The 13,311-nt window shown below is 39.3% G+C and overlaps 2 protein-coding genes and 1 pseudogene across 9 annotated transcripts in view; 1 reads left to right on the top strand and 2 right to left on the bottom strand.

Moving 5' to 3' along the window:
* The window catches only part of clocka (clock circadian regulator a), a 30,983-nt gene extending 27,165 nt beyond the window's left edge, over positions 1-3,818 (bottom strand). For 2 of the 8 annotated variants that reach the window (XM_047586671.1, XM_047586667.1), the window contains exon 1: positions 3,646-3,817. The gene's annotated coding sequence lies outside the window, so the exon portion shown is untranslated. Of the gene's footprint in view, positions 1-3,293; positions 3,503-3,645 lie in introns of those variants that run through there. The other 6 variants (XM_047586672.1, XM_047586674.1, XM_047586670.1 and 3 more) reach the window with 5 other exon arrangements.
* A 1,849-nt stretch (positions 3,819-5,667) lies between these two features.
* LOC125010041 lies at positions 5,668-5,805 on the top strand (annotated as a pseudogene).
* A 1,545-nt stretch (positions 5,806-7,350) lies between these two features.
* Positions 7,351-12,250, bottom strand: nmu (neuromedin U). The gene is made up of 8 exons (XM_047587652.1): positions 11,932-12,250; positions 10,656-10,711; positions 10,524-10,571; positions 10,331-10,384; positions 10,148-10,177; positions 8,126-8,179; positions 7,993-8,035; positions 7,351-7,557 (listed from the first exon to the last, which is right to left on the bottom strand). The coding sequence occupies exons 1-7, from the start codon at positions 12,068-12,070 to the stop codon at positions 8,000-8,002; spliced, it is 417 nt and encodes a 138-aa protein (XP_047443608.1). The 5' UTR covers positions 12,071-12,250; the 3' UTR covers positions 7,351-7,557; positions 7,993-7,999.
* Between the last annotated feature and the right edge of the window lie 1,061 nt (positions 12,251-13,311).

Genomic DNA, 13,311 nt, shown 5'->3' with positions numbered 1-13,311 from the left:
GCTTGAAGTCTGTGCTTCTGGTTACTGTAGCACTGATGTCAACAAGAAGATTACACTGAGGTAGTGACGCTATAGCACTCATCCTTGAGACGCACAGACTCTCCGCCTGTGTGAGCCATTTATACTTGTGCCTCTGTAACAACGGCACACAAACGCTAGACAGCACTGTGCCTTTTTTGTCAGTCGGTTTAATTTTTGTTTCTACTTCCTGCTTCGCTTTCGATGGCGGCAACCGAAACTTTCACCGGAATTTCATCAAACACGACTCATACGGATGTCTTTATCTCCAAACCTCCTCATCTAACCTCTTTATCGATCCAACACAATGAATACAAACATCGTGTAGCCTCTGCATCAATTTAATGCAGAAGCATAAACTGTGGGTGAGCTGTTCACATTCAACGTATCTGCACTAAGCCAAAGGCCAACACGATAGCACAGTCGCTGACATTATTATTCCACCAGGAAAAAAAGGTGAAATCTGGAACATGAGCTACTGCTGTTTCCAAACAGCAGGCATTTGTGGTCCAATCTGTTGACTACTGGTACCAACTAGGGATAGACAGATCCAGTGCAACCACCACCTCCTATCAGTCTCCAGGTGACTAAAAGCTGACAGTGTTTGTCCAACCACAGACAACATTGGAGCATGAAAAAAGTTGGATATGACAGAATTTCAGTGATTACATTATTAGGCATTGCATGTACTAATATAATCTGCATGTGTCCATCCCCCTCCTTCATCACCGATTGTGTTGTCAGGCCGTCCTCTGTTTGCCGTGCTCCAGTGCCATGTGTGCCTACTTTTCATTCAGAGTATTTGCAATCCACAAAACACCCATAAACTGTAAATGCACAGTTCAGGTTTTCTAATAAACTCAGAGAGACTTGTAAACACGTCGCACAATGTTAGCAGTGATAATCTGCCAAATCAGAGGCAGCATGGCTTTGTGGTGAGAAAGACGGTGTCCCTGTTTCCTCCCCTCACCTGCTGCCGCAGTAGTGCCAGCAACAAAAAAGGTGTCAAAGTATTTTTCCATGCTCCACTAACAGCTCCGGCAGTTCTTTATGGTAAAAAAAAAAAAAAAAAATGGAGCACTGAACCAGTATTATGTGCAAACACTTAATGGATTTTTTAGATTTTAAAAATTCTCGTAACAGTAAAGATGAGATATAAAAACAACTATCCTGATAAAGATAACTTCAAAATAAGTTTTTATGACTAAAATACACTCACTTTCCAATTCATTAACTACAATAGTAAAAACAAATGCTTTCTAATATAACAGTAATGCACTAAATCTTATCTTCAGGATGTTTTAGTATTGGTTTGTAGTACTATTTAACTGAATTGTGACTTTCCAAAACATGTTTCTTTTATTCTGACAACTCCATTTTAGTCTATGGCCAAGACTAAATAACAGAAACAGTTAAGTGTTTAAGTTAATCAAGTTTAACAGCAACACAAATACATCCTTCAAAATGATCATACAGTTGAATTACCACCTTTCTGACGCTGAACATTAGAATAGCCATGAAGGGAAACTTAGAGCAGGACTGTTATATTAGAATACATTCATTTCCGCTGGTATACTTAATGTTTTGTGTGTACAGCACACACTGGGTGACATATCAAAATTCGGTGTCAGGAGTGCATTGTTCGCACAAAATATTCTAATTTTTGCTCTTTTATTCAAAAAGGAATGAGTGAATATGCCAATTAATATATCCTTCAAATATCTTCTGGAAAAGGTCAGTGTTGCAATATTTGCGCACATCCAAAAACCTGTTGATATCAAAGTCTTTCACAATGTTTGATAGTAGGCTTGTATCTCTTTCTAAGCAGACCTTTTTGGCCTTTTTTGGGAGGGCGTGCAGCTCTGTCCTAGCGTCATAAACTCTTGCCTGGTTGGTTTGTGTAACTGTGTAAGAACCATTAAAAGCCTCAACTGAGATGCATATTCTGAATGTATGTCAGAGTGTACACATGTGCCCAAAAACCAGTAACATCTGGGCATACCGCGTGTATCAATTAGAAAATGGTACATATGGAATGACGCCTAACTGATAATATCAGCTATTTACATGAACTGTATAAAATATTACTATTTTCTGAATGACTGGAATGTAAACTGGTTCTTATAAGTCAAGTCTGATGACAGATGAAAAGGATTTAATATAAACAGATAACAGATAGCAACATATCTTAGAGTAAGATCATTTCAGGCAGCATATTGGACTGCTCATTTAAGCAGTCTATTAATTAAAAAAAAGAGTCAGGGCATAATGCTGCATTTATTATCATTATTATTATTATTATTATTACTGTTATTATTATTATTATTCTATTGCCTGAAGCTAAGCAATTTGCAAAATAATCATGAAATACTGTGAAATTTTAAGGTTATCTGATAAAAAAAAATAGGTCACATTGAGAAACATCATGATAGATGATGAATGATAAATACTGGTTTAGCGCCAACTTTCTCTGATATAAATATCAAATAAATATCTTTGATTTTAACACTAAGAAGTATCTAGCAAGTAAGCTATACTCATTTTATCTTTTAATCTAGAGTTTTGCTTTAAATAATCGGAGAGAATAAGACATTGACAACTGGAACAAGAGTAATCTGATTCAGCCTTACTATTTGTCTGTTTCTGTCTGAAATACATGACTGTGACTGTGTGTACAACAGATCCTGTCCTGGCAATCTGTACGAGGGTCCAAATGTAAGCACTCACTAACTATTAGCTGTATAAGCATGAAGTGGGTCCGCGACCAAGTACGTGTTTGATATCCATATCACACTGCAGAACTTATCATCTGTGCCCCTGTCCTTGACATGATCCCGGCCCAGCGACTCACATATTAAGACAAGATATAGCTCGAGTTCAGGACAAGCCCGACAGCTTGAATGGCATCCTGACCAGATGAAGACACTGTGATTAATCCCATGTCTGCTGAATGGAGGGCAGCAGGATAGGTAGACACGGATTCTGGAGACCGACGCAGCTGCCTCAATACATTAACAGCTTGATAACAACACACGTATCATTTAAAAGAGGTGTTAATGCGGGAGGCAGTGGAGACGCGCAATGTGGTCAACTAGACTGAAGTCAAAACCGATGCGACACGCACAGCTTAAAGTGTTTGTCCACCTCCTTGTTGCTGGCGATGCCGGCCGGCACACCGGGCAGTGATTGCTAGGAGGCTAACGCCATCTAGCTTGATTGCTAACGTCAATTACAAAAGCAAAACAACAGCTTAACAATAGTTTAACCGCACTCACTGCGACACATGACACACGCCGTCCAAGAGTCTCCGTCCGTGAAATAACAGATTCCCGTAATTTTCTCCACTGGTTGTCGACTTTAAAATGCAACGCGGCGAGCATTTAACTCGTCTGCAACAATGTACTGTATGTATGTATGTCAGCCCACTTTTAGCTGGAGCTAGCTAGCTAACACACAGCGTTAGATAAGAATGTGGGTCACCGGGCCTCTGGCCACAGTCTGTCACTAGACCAAGCTAAACTGTTCCCTTTGCACATTCACGCTTGACAACAGTACACACGGAGGCTGCAGATAAAATAGACAGGAATACGGAGCGGACCTCCCCCGGTAAAGAGATGTGACACCTACCCAGACCAGTGTCTCCTTTCTTCGGGATATCCCTGCTCCCTGATACCGCTGCTGAAGGTGGACTGCGCAGGGCTGAGGAAGACGGACTGACTGGGGTTGGAAGTGGAGCCAAAAGGGCCAGCGAGCTACACCACCTCCATGCTGTTCATCCAGATTTAGGTAGATTACCTTCACGACAGGCAGCCCCAGACTCCCGTGCAAATATATACAGAAGGATATTTTTATTTATTTATTTTATTTTTATTTTTAGTCACTGTTGCTAAAATACGTCAAAATAAACTGAAACCACTTGTGGGCATGCATAAATCAGTAGCTTCTCCTTAGGAACACGCAAAAGCGCCACTGGCATCTTTATGCAAAATCTGTTGCTTAGAGTTTACTTTATCATTGATAATTCAAACTAATGAAAACAGACCCTTTAAAGTCCTCTTGTGTGACCTTTAATTTTTTAAATGGGGATACTAGACATTTCAAAGTAAATAACACAATCAAATGAAAGTCAAAAAATTGAATTAAAAGTATTTTACAGGCATTTTTTTTATTAAATACTAATAACCTACTGGGTTTTGCATGATGGGCTCTATTAACATATTGTTTTTTTTTTTCCTAATAAAGAAAAATAGGACATTTTTGTGAAACGAGTGTTTTTTAATTATTAATTGGTAAATAATTATTATTAATTCGTTATCAAACAGTTTTTTTTTTGCGTTTCCCCATCTCCGGCGTTTTACTCATTACCATGGCAACAGCCAAAGCAGCCCAAAGTGCAGTACCGCATTTGGCCACAACTATAGAGTCAAATGATCTGTGGCGCTGTTTTTACGGGAAGATAATGGAAGATCAATTCGCGGGGTTTCAGCAAAATAAAATACTAATATGTCATGCACATGTGTTTTTGTTGTTGTTGTTGTTGTTGTTGTTGTGTAGTAGTAGTAGTAGTAGGCTACAAAATGTTTAGGATTTTTTTTTTCTCAGAAAAGTAATGGACAGAGGAGTTGTCAATGAATTTACATATTAACATATGTTTGTCGAAACACCTTTGTAACAACCTACTTATTTTTTTTTTTTTTTTTTTTTTTTTTTAGTATGGTATTTAAAGCTGCACGAAATAAGAGGCCTCTGTGCCAGATGGTCATTTTTGTCAAATAACATTATAGATATTCAGTCGAGGAGAAGCAATAGTGTCCAACCTGTTTACAGTTCTACTATTGTTTTTTATGTGAGTCACACAGGATACAATTTGGAAGTCAACCTTTCAACCTTACAATATTGATTAGAGTCCAGCATAGAGCACTGCAGTGTGCTTTTGTTTTATTGAGTTGGCCAGATGTCCTGTAATATTTTACACAGTAGCTCAGTCTGTTTAAAAATCCTAAGGCTCTCAAGCTAATTAAGTCTGTAAGGTGAAAACACATAGATTTATTGCTCTTTGTGGCGGCATCACTATTTATGGCTGTAAATGCAAGCACTCCTTGCTGATGAGAATGCAGAGCCAAAAAGTTCTCTTCTGGTAAATGTTCACATTGTGTGTGGTGGGTGCTTTTACTGTGCTGCAGTTGAACCCTTTAAGAGAAATCTTGCAGGAGAGCTGTGGAATAAAGTTAGAGAAGCAACTTTTAGACCACGAGGTCATTGGTTTAATCTCTTCTGTTTCCATGGCTGAGGCAGCTTAAACAAGCACCTAAAACTCCCAAACTGCTCCATGGCCACCTTGCATGTCTGGCCACTCCTCCAAATGAACTCACTTGCATGGGTTAAATGCAGATAACACATTCCTTGTACGTACATATATGCATGGCAGTTACGGCAAATATACAAGACTGATCCTGGATTTCATACAATAAAAGTTAATTTCATTTTGATATTTGCTTACCTCTTGTTTTATTTCTGCCATGTTAAAAAAAAAAGAAAAAGAAAAAAATAGTCTGTCCGATGGACATGTTAGTTTATATTAACGTATAATCTGTGCAGATGTGTCATAATCCATAAATATTTAGTAAAATTTGATCATTTTTAGCATGAATTTATAAAAGAAAGCGGTTCACCCAGGGTGAGCCTCAGCCATTACAGTCCATGTTGTGCTGACTCCTGTGAATTCCCCAAATATGGAAATCTCAGCTGTGTAATTTCTGGTACTGGGAGACTGCATTCAGACTCTCTCATTTAAATGCATTTCACTGTGCATTGTACTATGTATGACCAATAAAATCTCATGTTCATTTAATTCAATTCACTTCAATTCAATTTTATTTTGCGTCAATAATAATACAAATCGTCTCAAGGCACTTTACGAAATCCGGTCTGAAACGCAGCCTGAACAGTGGCAAAGAATAACTCCCTTTTAACAGGAAGAAAGTTTGAGCAGAGCCCAGCTCATATGGAGGGACCCATCTGCTTAAGGTCAGCCGGGTAGAGCCAAAGAAGGAGGATACTGGACTGAACCACGACCCACACACCCAAACACAAAATTAATCAACCGAACGGTCTTGCGGTGTGCCCTGTACATACAGACTGAACCACGACTCACAAAGGATCTCAGTCCAGTGATGGTTCAGTCCAGTTCTAACTAAAAGCTCTGTCGAAAAGGAATGTCTTGAACCTGACCTTAAAAGTATAGAGTGTGTCTGCCTCCTGAACCCAAACTGGGAGCTGGTACAATGAGGTCTTTCAGATATGATGGTGCTAGGCATTTCAGGGCCTTTTATGTAAGGAGGAGGATTCAGTTCGAGATTTTAAGGGGAAAAGGAATTTTAAAGAGAAGCTAAAACTGGAGTAATGTGATCTCTCTTGATAATTCCTGTCAGTACTCTTGCTGGGGCATTTTGAATCAATTGGAGGCTTTTTAAAGAGCTATTTGGACGGCCAGATGGTAATGAATTATAGCTTTTCATCGTCACTCTGAGACAGGATGTCCCTATTTTTGGCCATACTACACAGGTAAAGGAAGACAGTCCTGGTCATTTGCTTTATGTATAAAATAACAGACCAGTAAAAGTGACCCCTTCTTTGATGAATGGATATAATTTACTTATTTATGGACATATGCAGGATATTAAACGGTTTTGCATACCTCTTAGTACTGATTCTAACATCAACACAAGTGCAACCAACTTTAACTGGCGGACTATGGCGACATCTACTGTTTATGATAGTAATTACAAACACTTGTTGGCTGTTTTCTTTAGTTTTGTTCCGCAAATAAAAATGTTGCAAGACGTTAATTAAATTGTGCATTTAGAAAAAGAAAAAAAAAAAAAAAAACACAGTAGCAGAAATACAGTAAATCCAGATATTTCTTATTTTATTGTACAAGTTCATGATTATGTTTTTTTTGTTTGTTTGTTTTGCAAGCAGCTTTTCACATTTAGTCCTATAGACGTTTTAACAGGATAGATAATATTCTGACCGGTAGCATGGCACTAAGATTGCCCGTGCAGCTCATCTAGATATCATATAGAAATGTACTTAACTTCATTAGTTGGTAACTTGATTATTTATAAAACAAGTGCTTAATATTTTACAGTTGGTGTAAAAGCTTTATCTAATTTCAGATTTGATTTATTTATTTTCATGATTCAAATGTCCTGATATGTTTTCAACTAAGACTGTGACTGCTCTGATTCACACTGCACATTCTTACCAAATGCACAACAACACAACTATTTGCAATGCCTGATAAGCTGAAACTGACACAACAGCACTCGGTCACATTAGAGCAGTTTTAATGCAAACAACCCACGTAGAACACAAAATAAAATTTGGACAAACGAATAATATTTGAATTCATCTTCATTGTGTACATTCAAACATCACTATACAGCGGTGGCAGAGGGCTGTGGTTGGAGTATGGATCACTCAGTCGTGGTGCAGCGGCTCGGGTCTCAGGGTCTGTGTTGTCTCTGTAGGTGGAGACTGTAAAGCACACATGACACACAGATTTCATCACTCTAACTCCATACAGACGTGGTATTTCCACAAGGATGGAGATGGAAGTTCGACAGCAAATAGGAAGGGTGTGAAAACACATACAAATTTTCACTGTAGCATTAGTGGAACATTTTAATAGCTGTTCAAGAACGAAAGAGATCCAAGTGTATTACATATTCTTTATAGCAGAATAAAGCTGATCGTGAAGTCATTTTTTTTTTTTAGATCATCTGCTCGTTGTTCGTGATTGGAATAAAAAGAATCTATTATGGATCCCTGCATAGTACAGAGCACTGTTGCCTCCTAAAAAAGAAAAAAATGTACAACCAGTTTCACAGTCCCTGCCCCACTTCTAATAGATTTTGTACAGTCCCCTGAATTCCCAAACACTGTGACATCAAAACATCATGGGAGCATTACCTTCAATTCACTCATATTCTAAGGATCTTCTTCCGTTTCGTGGCTGTAAGTGCAAACACAATCTGATGAGTTCACCTTTTCATGTTTGTCTTGTTTATTTCCTTCAACTTTCCTGTCACAGACATGTTCATACCCGGTAGAGGAAGTAGCCTCTGCTCTGGATTCCCCCAGGTCCCTGGAGTTCAGCCTGCACAAACACAAAAAAAACTACACAATTTAACTTTTGAAAGTGTCTCACCCCTTTCTTGTTTCCGTTTTTCCTCTGCGCTCACTGCACCGCCCCTCCGCCGGCAAAGCTGACAGCGCGCACCCACTCGAAACGCTCACATCTGGATTTTCCAAAACACACGCTCCCCACGTTTCTCGCTCTTACACATTTCCTGCAGGCCCACTTTGTGAATGTCAGAGCTTGACAGCAATGAGGGATAAGTTCACCTGTCAGCTGCACTAATTTTAGACTGTAATTACTGGCAGCTTGGAAAAGAACAACTAATGTATTCCGAGCTCGTACACAGGGGAGAGCTGCCAGATATGAAGCAGGATTATTGACATGTGAGGGGAAAACACACTGGAATCAACTGCAGAACGGAGCAGTATCAACATTTGCTGCGAACATACAAGTACAGTGTGCTACTCCCACTCTGCACACTGAAACTCACTTTCTGTTTATCAGCATTGTCCTGCTGTCACTAAGAGATATGAGAAAAGTCTTTAAAGCAGTAACTGTTCATAACCGACTTCATTAAGCATAGCAAAATATAACAGAAAGTGGAATACGATGAAATGTTTCCATCACTGGTCGCCTCTGTTTTCATATGAAAGAAAAGTATTTATTCGTAATGACTTTGTTTTGTCAGTCAGCTTTTTGCGAGCAAGCAGAGACCACCAGGAGAACTGATGATTCCTCCTTCTCTTCTGGTGTGAGCTTGAGAAACTAGATGCAGAAGAGGGTGGAACTCAGGAGCCGGACACGCACACATAACACAAAGCAAGACACAAAAGGCACTCAGTCACAACGTAAAGGCGTACACACCAGCAAAGAGAGAAACACCGTCTCCGTCAGGTCAACACACAGGAACATGCGACACAGAACTGCAGGCGCAACATTAAAGCTTCCTCAACTTTTCTAAAGCCTCTGTGTTTTGACGTAACGTATTATTTAACACTGTGGTGATGGCGAAGCTGAACATTCAGAAATGTGTTGTTTTGTTTCATATAAAGCCATGCATGTGTTGTAGGTATGTTGGCTTTGAGGAACACAAACGGAGAAGAATACGTACAAAGCACGTATGTAATCATAATTTAGCTCACACAAAAGAGTCCAATGATGAATGATGTGTCACGCTTTTTCGGTAACGGCTGCAGAGAAAAGGCTCCATGGATCTGGTCCGTGTTGATTTTTTTCTTTTTTCTTTCAATAACAGTGCAGTAGATGATTTAAAAGCCGCATACAAATGGCCTAATTTCATGTTCTGCAACATTTGAAACTTTTCCTTTTTTACTCAAATGACATTTGTGTTGTGCCGCGTGAAGGACAGATGGAGAGGGCAGACTTAATCTCTCCGAGTTCACATGCAGACAGAATATCAAGCTGGCTGTGGAGCTGCGGCGTCACCTCCCAACACAAAGGGGTGCCGGCAAGAATAAGCATGCAGAGCTCGAGAGGGACGGCAAGCAGTGAAACGAGTGAAATCCTGCCTTGGTGGTTTGTTTTCCTTCTTGCACTTTATACTTGTGCGTATTAGGACAAGCAAGCATGTGTCCGCGTGCGTTCATTCACGAGCACCTGCATGCATTTTGGTTTGGGGAATGATGTGCAGGTTCCATTTCTGGTATTAAACTACTTTGACAGAAAGTTCATTTAATGAGAAGTGTTAAATAAAAAGTACAGGTACGGTTGTAAAACGATGCAAGTTGCTTATATGGGTCAGGAAATGTACTGCAGCAGTGTGACTTCATCTTTTAACTCACTTACCATTCTCTGTGAAAAGGCGCAACCGTGTGGTTGTGAGTATTGGAATAAAAACTGCACATAGAGTGCAAAAAGTAAGGATGACGACAGAAATACACAACACATCAGATTTGGTTTAATCCTGGGGTCTGGTCCAGTCATGTCAGAGGAAATAACTCATACAAAGATTTGACTTTTACTCACCCTTTTACTTTGTTCTCTCACTTTCAGTTCCTGAGCAACAAGATAATGACAACAAAATGTGTCACTTTGTAAACTTTAACAAAACCACATGCACCAACAGTATGGAAGAAAAGCTGCCATTAGTTACATGTTACCACTCTCCTGTTACATATTCTGAGACATAAACAACTGTGTATTGCGCACCTTTGACTTCTGAATCAGCATCAAGACACAGAGTTCTCCTAAGACATCAGATGCCTGGGAACAAAATGACCAAACTTTTGTTAAATAAAAAACAACAACAATAATCCTCTAATAATGACATGTAATGATTGTGCAAATAAACAAGCTGCTCTGCGTTACTCATGCAGTTGTTTTAATGCCGGACCTCACTCACCCAAAACTTCAGGTCTGCAGAGAGGTAGGATGAGCACACGGCGTCTATCTGTGGAGCAGCACAGAGGATGATGGAGGAGTGCAGCAACAGAAGGGAAAAACACAAAGGAAGGAGCAGAACAGAAGCGCGTACCTGGCTGAGTAGCTGCCTCTGATCTGTTGGGGCCTGCTGAAGATCTGCTGGAGCGCCTTTCAGTTTACACAACGCGGAGACACACACGTAAATGGTTAAGACTCTTTTAATTATGCTCAAAAAATATAAAGTGTTCACATTTGTCCACAAACTTTTATTGACCGAGCTGTAATGATACATGATTATATTGTGTAAGCCACAGGTCCATAGCGCCGCAGCTACAGTATGTAGTAATGACGAATAACATCCCCCATATGCTCTGACATGATTGCAGTTGAAGTCCATTAGCGGGGTAAGAGCTTTACTGAGGAACATGGAGGGGGTTATTGTCCAGTGTACTGATGTAAGATTACTTACTGATGGATATCTGCGTTGGAAAATAATTGTGAATTGAAAATAACACAGATTTTCTGAAGTTGAAGGTTTCTACAAGATAATTATGTCAGCAGCTTGCAATGTTGACTCTCACAATGTTGACAAAGGACAAAGATCACTTTGGCATCGGCGAACAAACGGACTGTCAGCCCACATCTACACACATCTCAGTCATTTGTGACTTTATGTCAGTTAGTAGACGGAGAGAGAGCCAGAGACTGCAACAGAAGAACCTTTTTTTCTTTTTCTCATTCTTTGTAAGATGGATGGTCCCATAAAATAATGGATGATAAATACAATGGGCAACCCCATTTTATTTATCATCCATTATATATATATATATATAGTATTTACACTAATATGATTAGAAATTAGAATTAGGAGGAAAAGTCTGTACAACAATAATTATATTATCACATTACATTTGTAATTTACAACTGTCCACTGTATATTTTAATCTCTGGAAAAACATCATCACTTTGGAGCATTTATCAAATAAACGGTTATTATTATACAGACACACAACAGAAAATATAAATATAAAAATAAAAATAAAATATAAGATTGAACAACTATTTTCAGCTATATTAAATTAATTGTTGAATCGCTAGCCAAATTAATGCTTTTTCGTATGTTGCGTGTTTTATGATTTTTGCCCCTTTACCTAAATGATCTTAAATCTGAGAAGAAAAGGCTCTGATTGATTCGTTTTGTATTTAGTTACAATAATGCAAAGCAATAAAATGCAAAAGTATTTATACACTTTATGTGACTTTGATAACAAATGGGGGGAAAGGTTTGATTATTAGAAGTTCTTTGACAGAATAATAATTATAATAAAAGAAACCTACAAAAAGAAATACATTGGAAATGAGTGGAAATAAAATATTGCCGGACTTACTTTGACATACTGGTACGGTGAGGAGGAGCAGGGCAGCGAGGGTGATGCTGGCGGTGCTGAGCGGACTCATGGCGCTGCTGCTGCTGATGCTGGGGGCTCCGCGCTGTGCAGGCTGCCTTTGGCTCTGGAAGGTCCTCATTTCCACGCTCTGGCTGGCGCCTTTCTTTTCTTTTTTTCTTTCTTTCTTTTTTTTCTCCTTTTTTTTACGACTTCTTGCTCCTCTGACAGTTTGTGTCTCACGTCAGACGAATATGAAGGCTGTGTAGTACACCCTCCTCGCGCTCTGTGACTGCGTCATTAGATCCAATAAAGTTAATAGACCGGATCAACAGGTTAGCGGGACGTGATGCTTCGGGGAGGTACAGAGACAAACAAAAGAAGCTGGATAAAGTATCGAGTCCAGCCGGAAACCATCAGAAAAGTACCAACATTACAAAGTATAAACGAGTAGAACTAATTAATTGAAGGGTACAATTAGAGCAGGCAAACCAATCAGGTTAAATTTTGCGTAGGATTGCCACTGGCAGCTACTGCACTATGTTACTGATATGCCACTGCTTCTGGAACCCCATAATGCACAGTGTCCCAGATTCTGAAGAGCACATATCCTTAGGTTTTTCCACTGCAGGGATTTTCCCCATGGACTAGGAACCTTCAGAACTAGTGCACTTCCAATACAAGGATCAGGATCTAAATTAAGTTCCTGGTAAAATACCAACCAGAAAGTGCCTGCTTATAGACAAGTCCCTTCTGACTGTCCACTCCAGTGATGGAGTATGTTACAGGCAAATCCAGAATAAAGGGAAGTGACAATTAGTGCAATGACATGTAATGGATTAAGACACTAATGACACTCACTTCAGATAATCAACCACCTTCTCATTGAAATCAGGCCTTTTACAGATGAACAGAATCATTTCTGACACTTTGAATTATTGTCTTAAATGCTAGATCCATGGTTTGAAAGCAAAAGACAACATAAAATTGTGAAACCGGCATCTGCAATCAAAACATCTCTCCTAATATGGCAGTCTGTGAGAGTAATTTGGATGATGTCCTCCATGGAACATGCTGATTAGACTACATGTATATTCAGAGGCACAAGGGCAAATAACACCATGAGTGAATGTAAAATATTCTTTTGTATGTTCCCGCACCTGTTAGATAGAAAATGTTATTTCACGCTTGAGCCTCACTGTAATGATCAGCAGTCGCCGGAACCACTATGTAATGTCTTCAGCAAAATCACACCATTTGTGGTTGGTTATTGTGTCATTTGTCACACCTTTCAAATGAAATATAAATGGCATAAATGGTTATCCGCCACGATACATTTTAAGTATAAGAAGTCTTCCCTGCCAAATGTCCCAGATGGTCAGC

The sequence above is a fragment of the Mugil cephalus genome, chromosome 6, assembly GCF_022458985.1.
Source record: "Mugil cephalus isolate CIBA_MC_2020 chromosome 6, CIBA_Mcephalus_1.1, whole genome shotgun sequence".
Taxonomy (NCBI): domain Eukaryota; kingdom Metazoa; phylum Chordata; class Actinopteri; order Mugiliformes; family Mugilidae; genus Mugil; species Mugil cephalus.
The sequence above is the reverse complement of the archived record's forward strand: the minus strand, read 5'-3'. Positions and strand labels throughout refer to the sequence as shown.

What these genes read in the sequence shown, in the direction of transcription:
- nmu (XM_047587652.1), bottom strand. Translation starts at nt 12,070, where the DNA reads ATGAGGACCTTCCAGAGCCAAAGGCAGCCTGCACAGCGCGGAGCCCCC. An exon ending in CTGCAGACCTGAAGTTTTGG is followed by an intron (nt 10,385 to 10,523) that starts GTGAGTGAGGTC and finishes TTTTGTTCCCAG; the next exon opens with GCATCTGATGTCTTAGGAGA. An exon ending in TGCTGATTCAGAAGTCAAAG is followed by an intron (nt 10,178 to 10,330) that starts GTGCGCAATACA and finishes CTTGTTGCTCAG; the next exon opens with GAACTGAAAGTGAGAGAACA.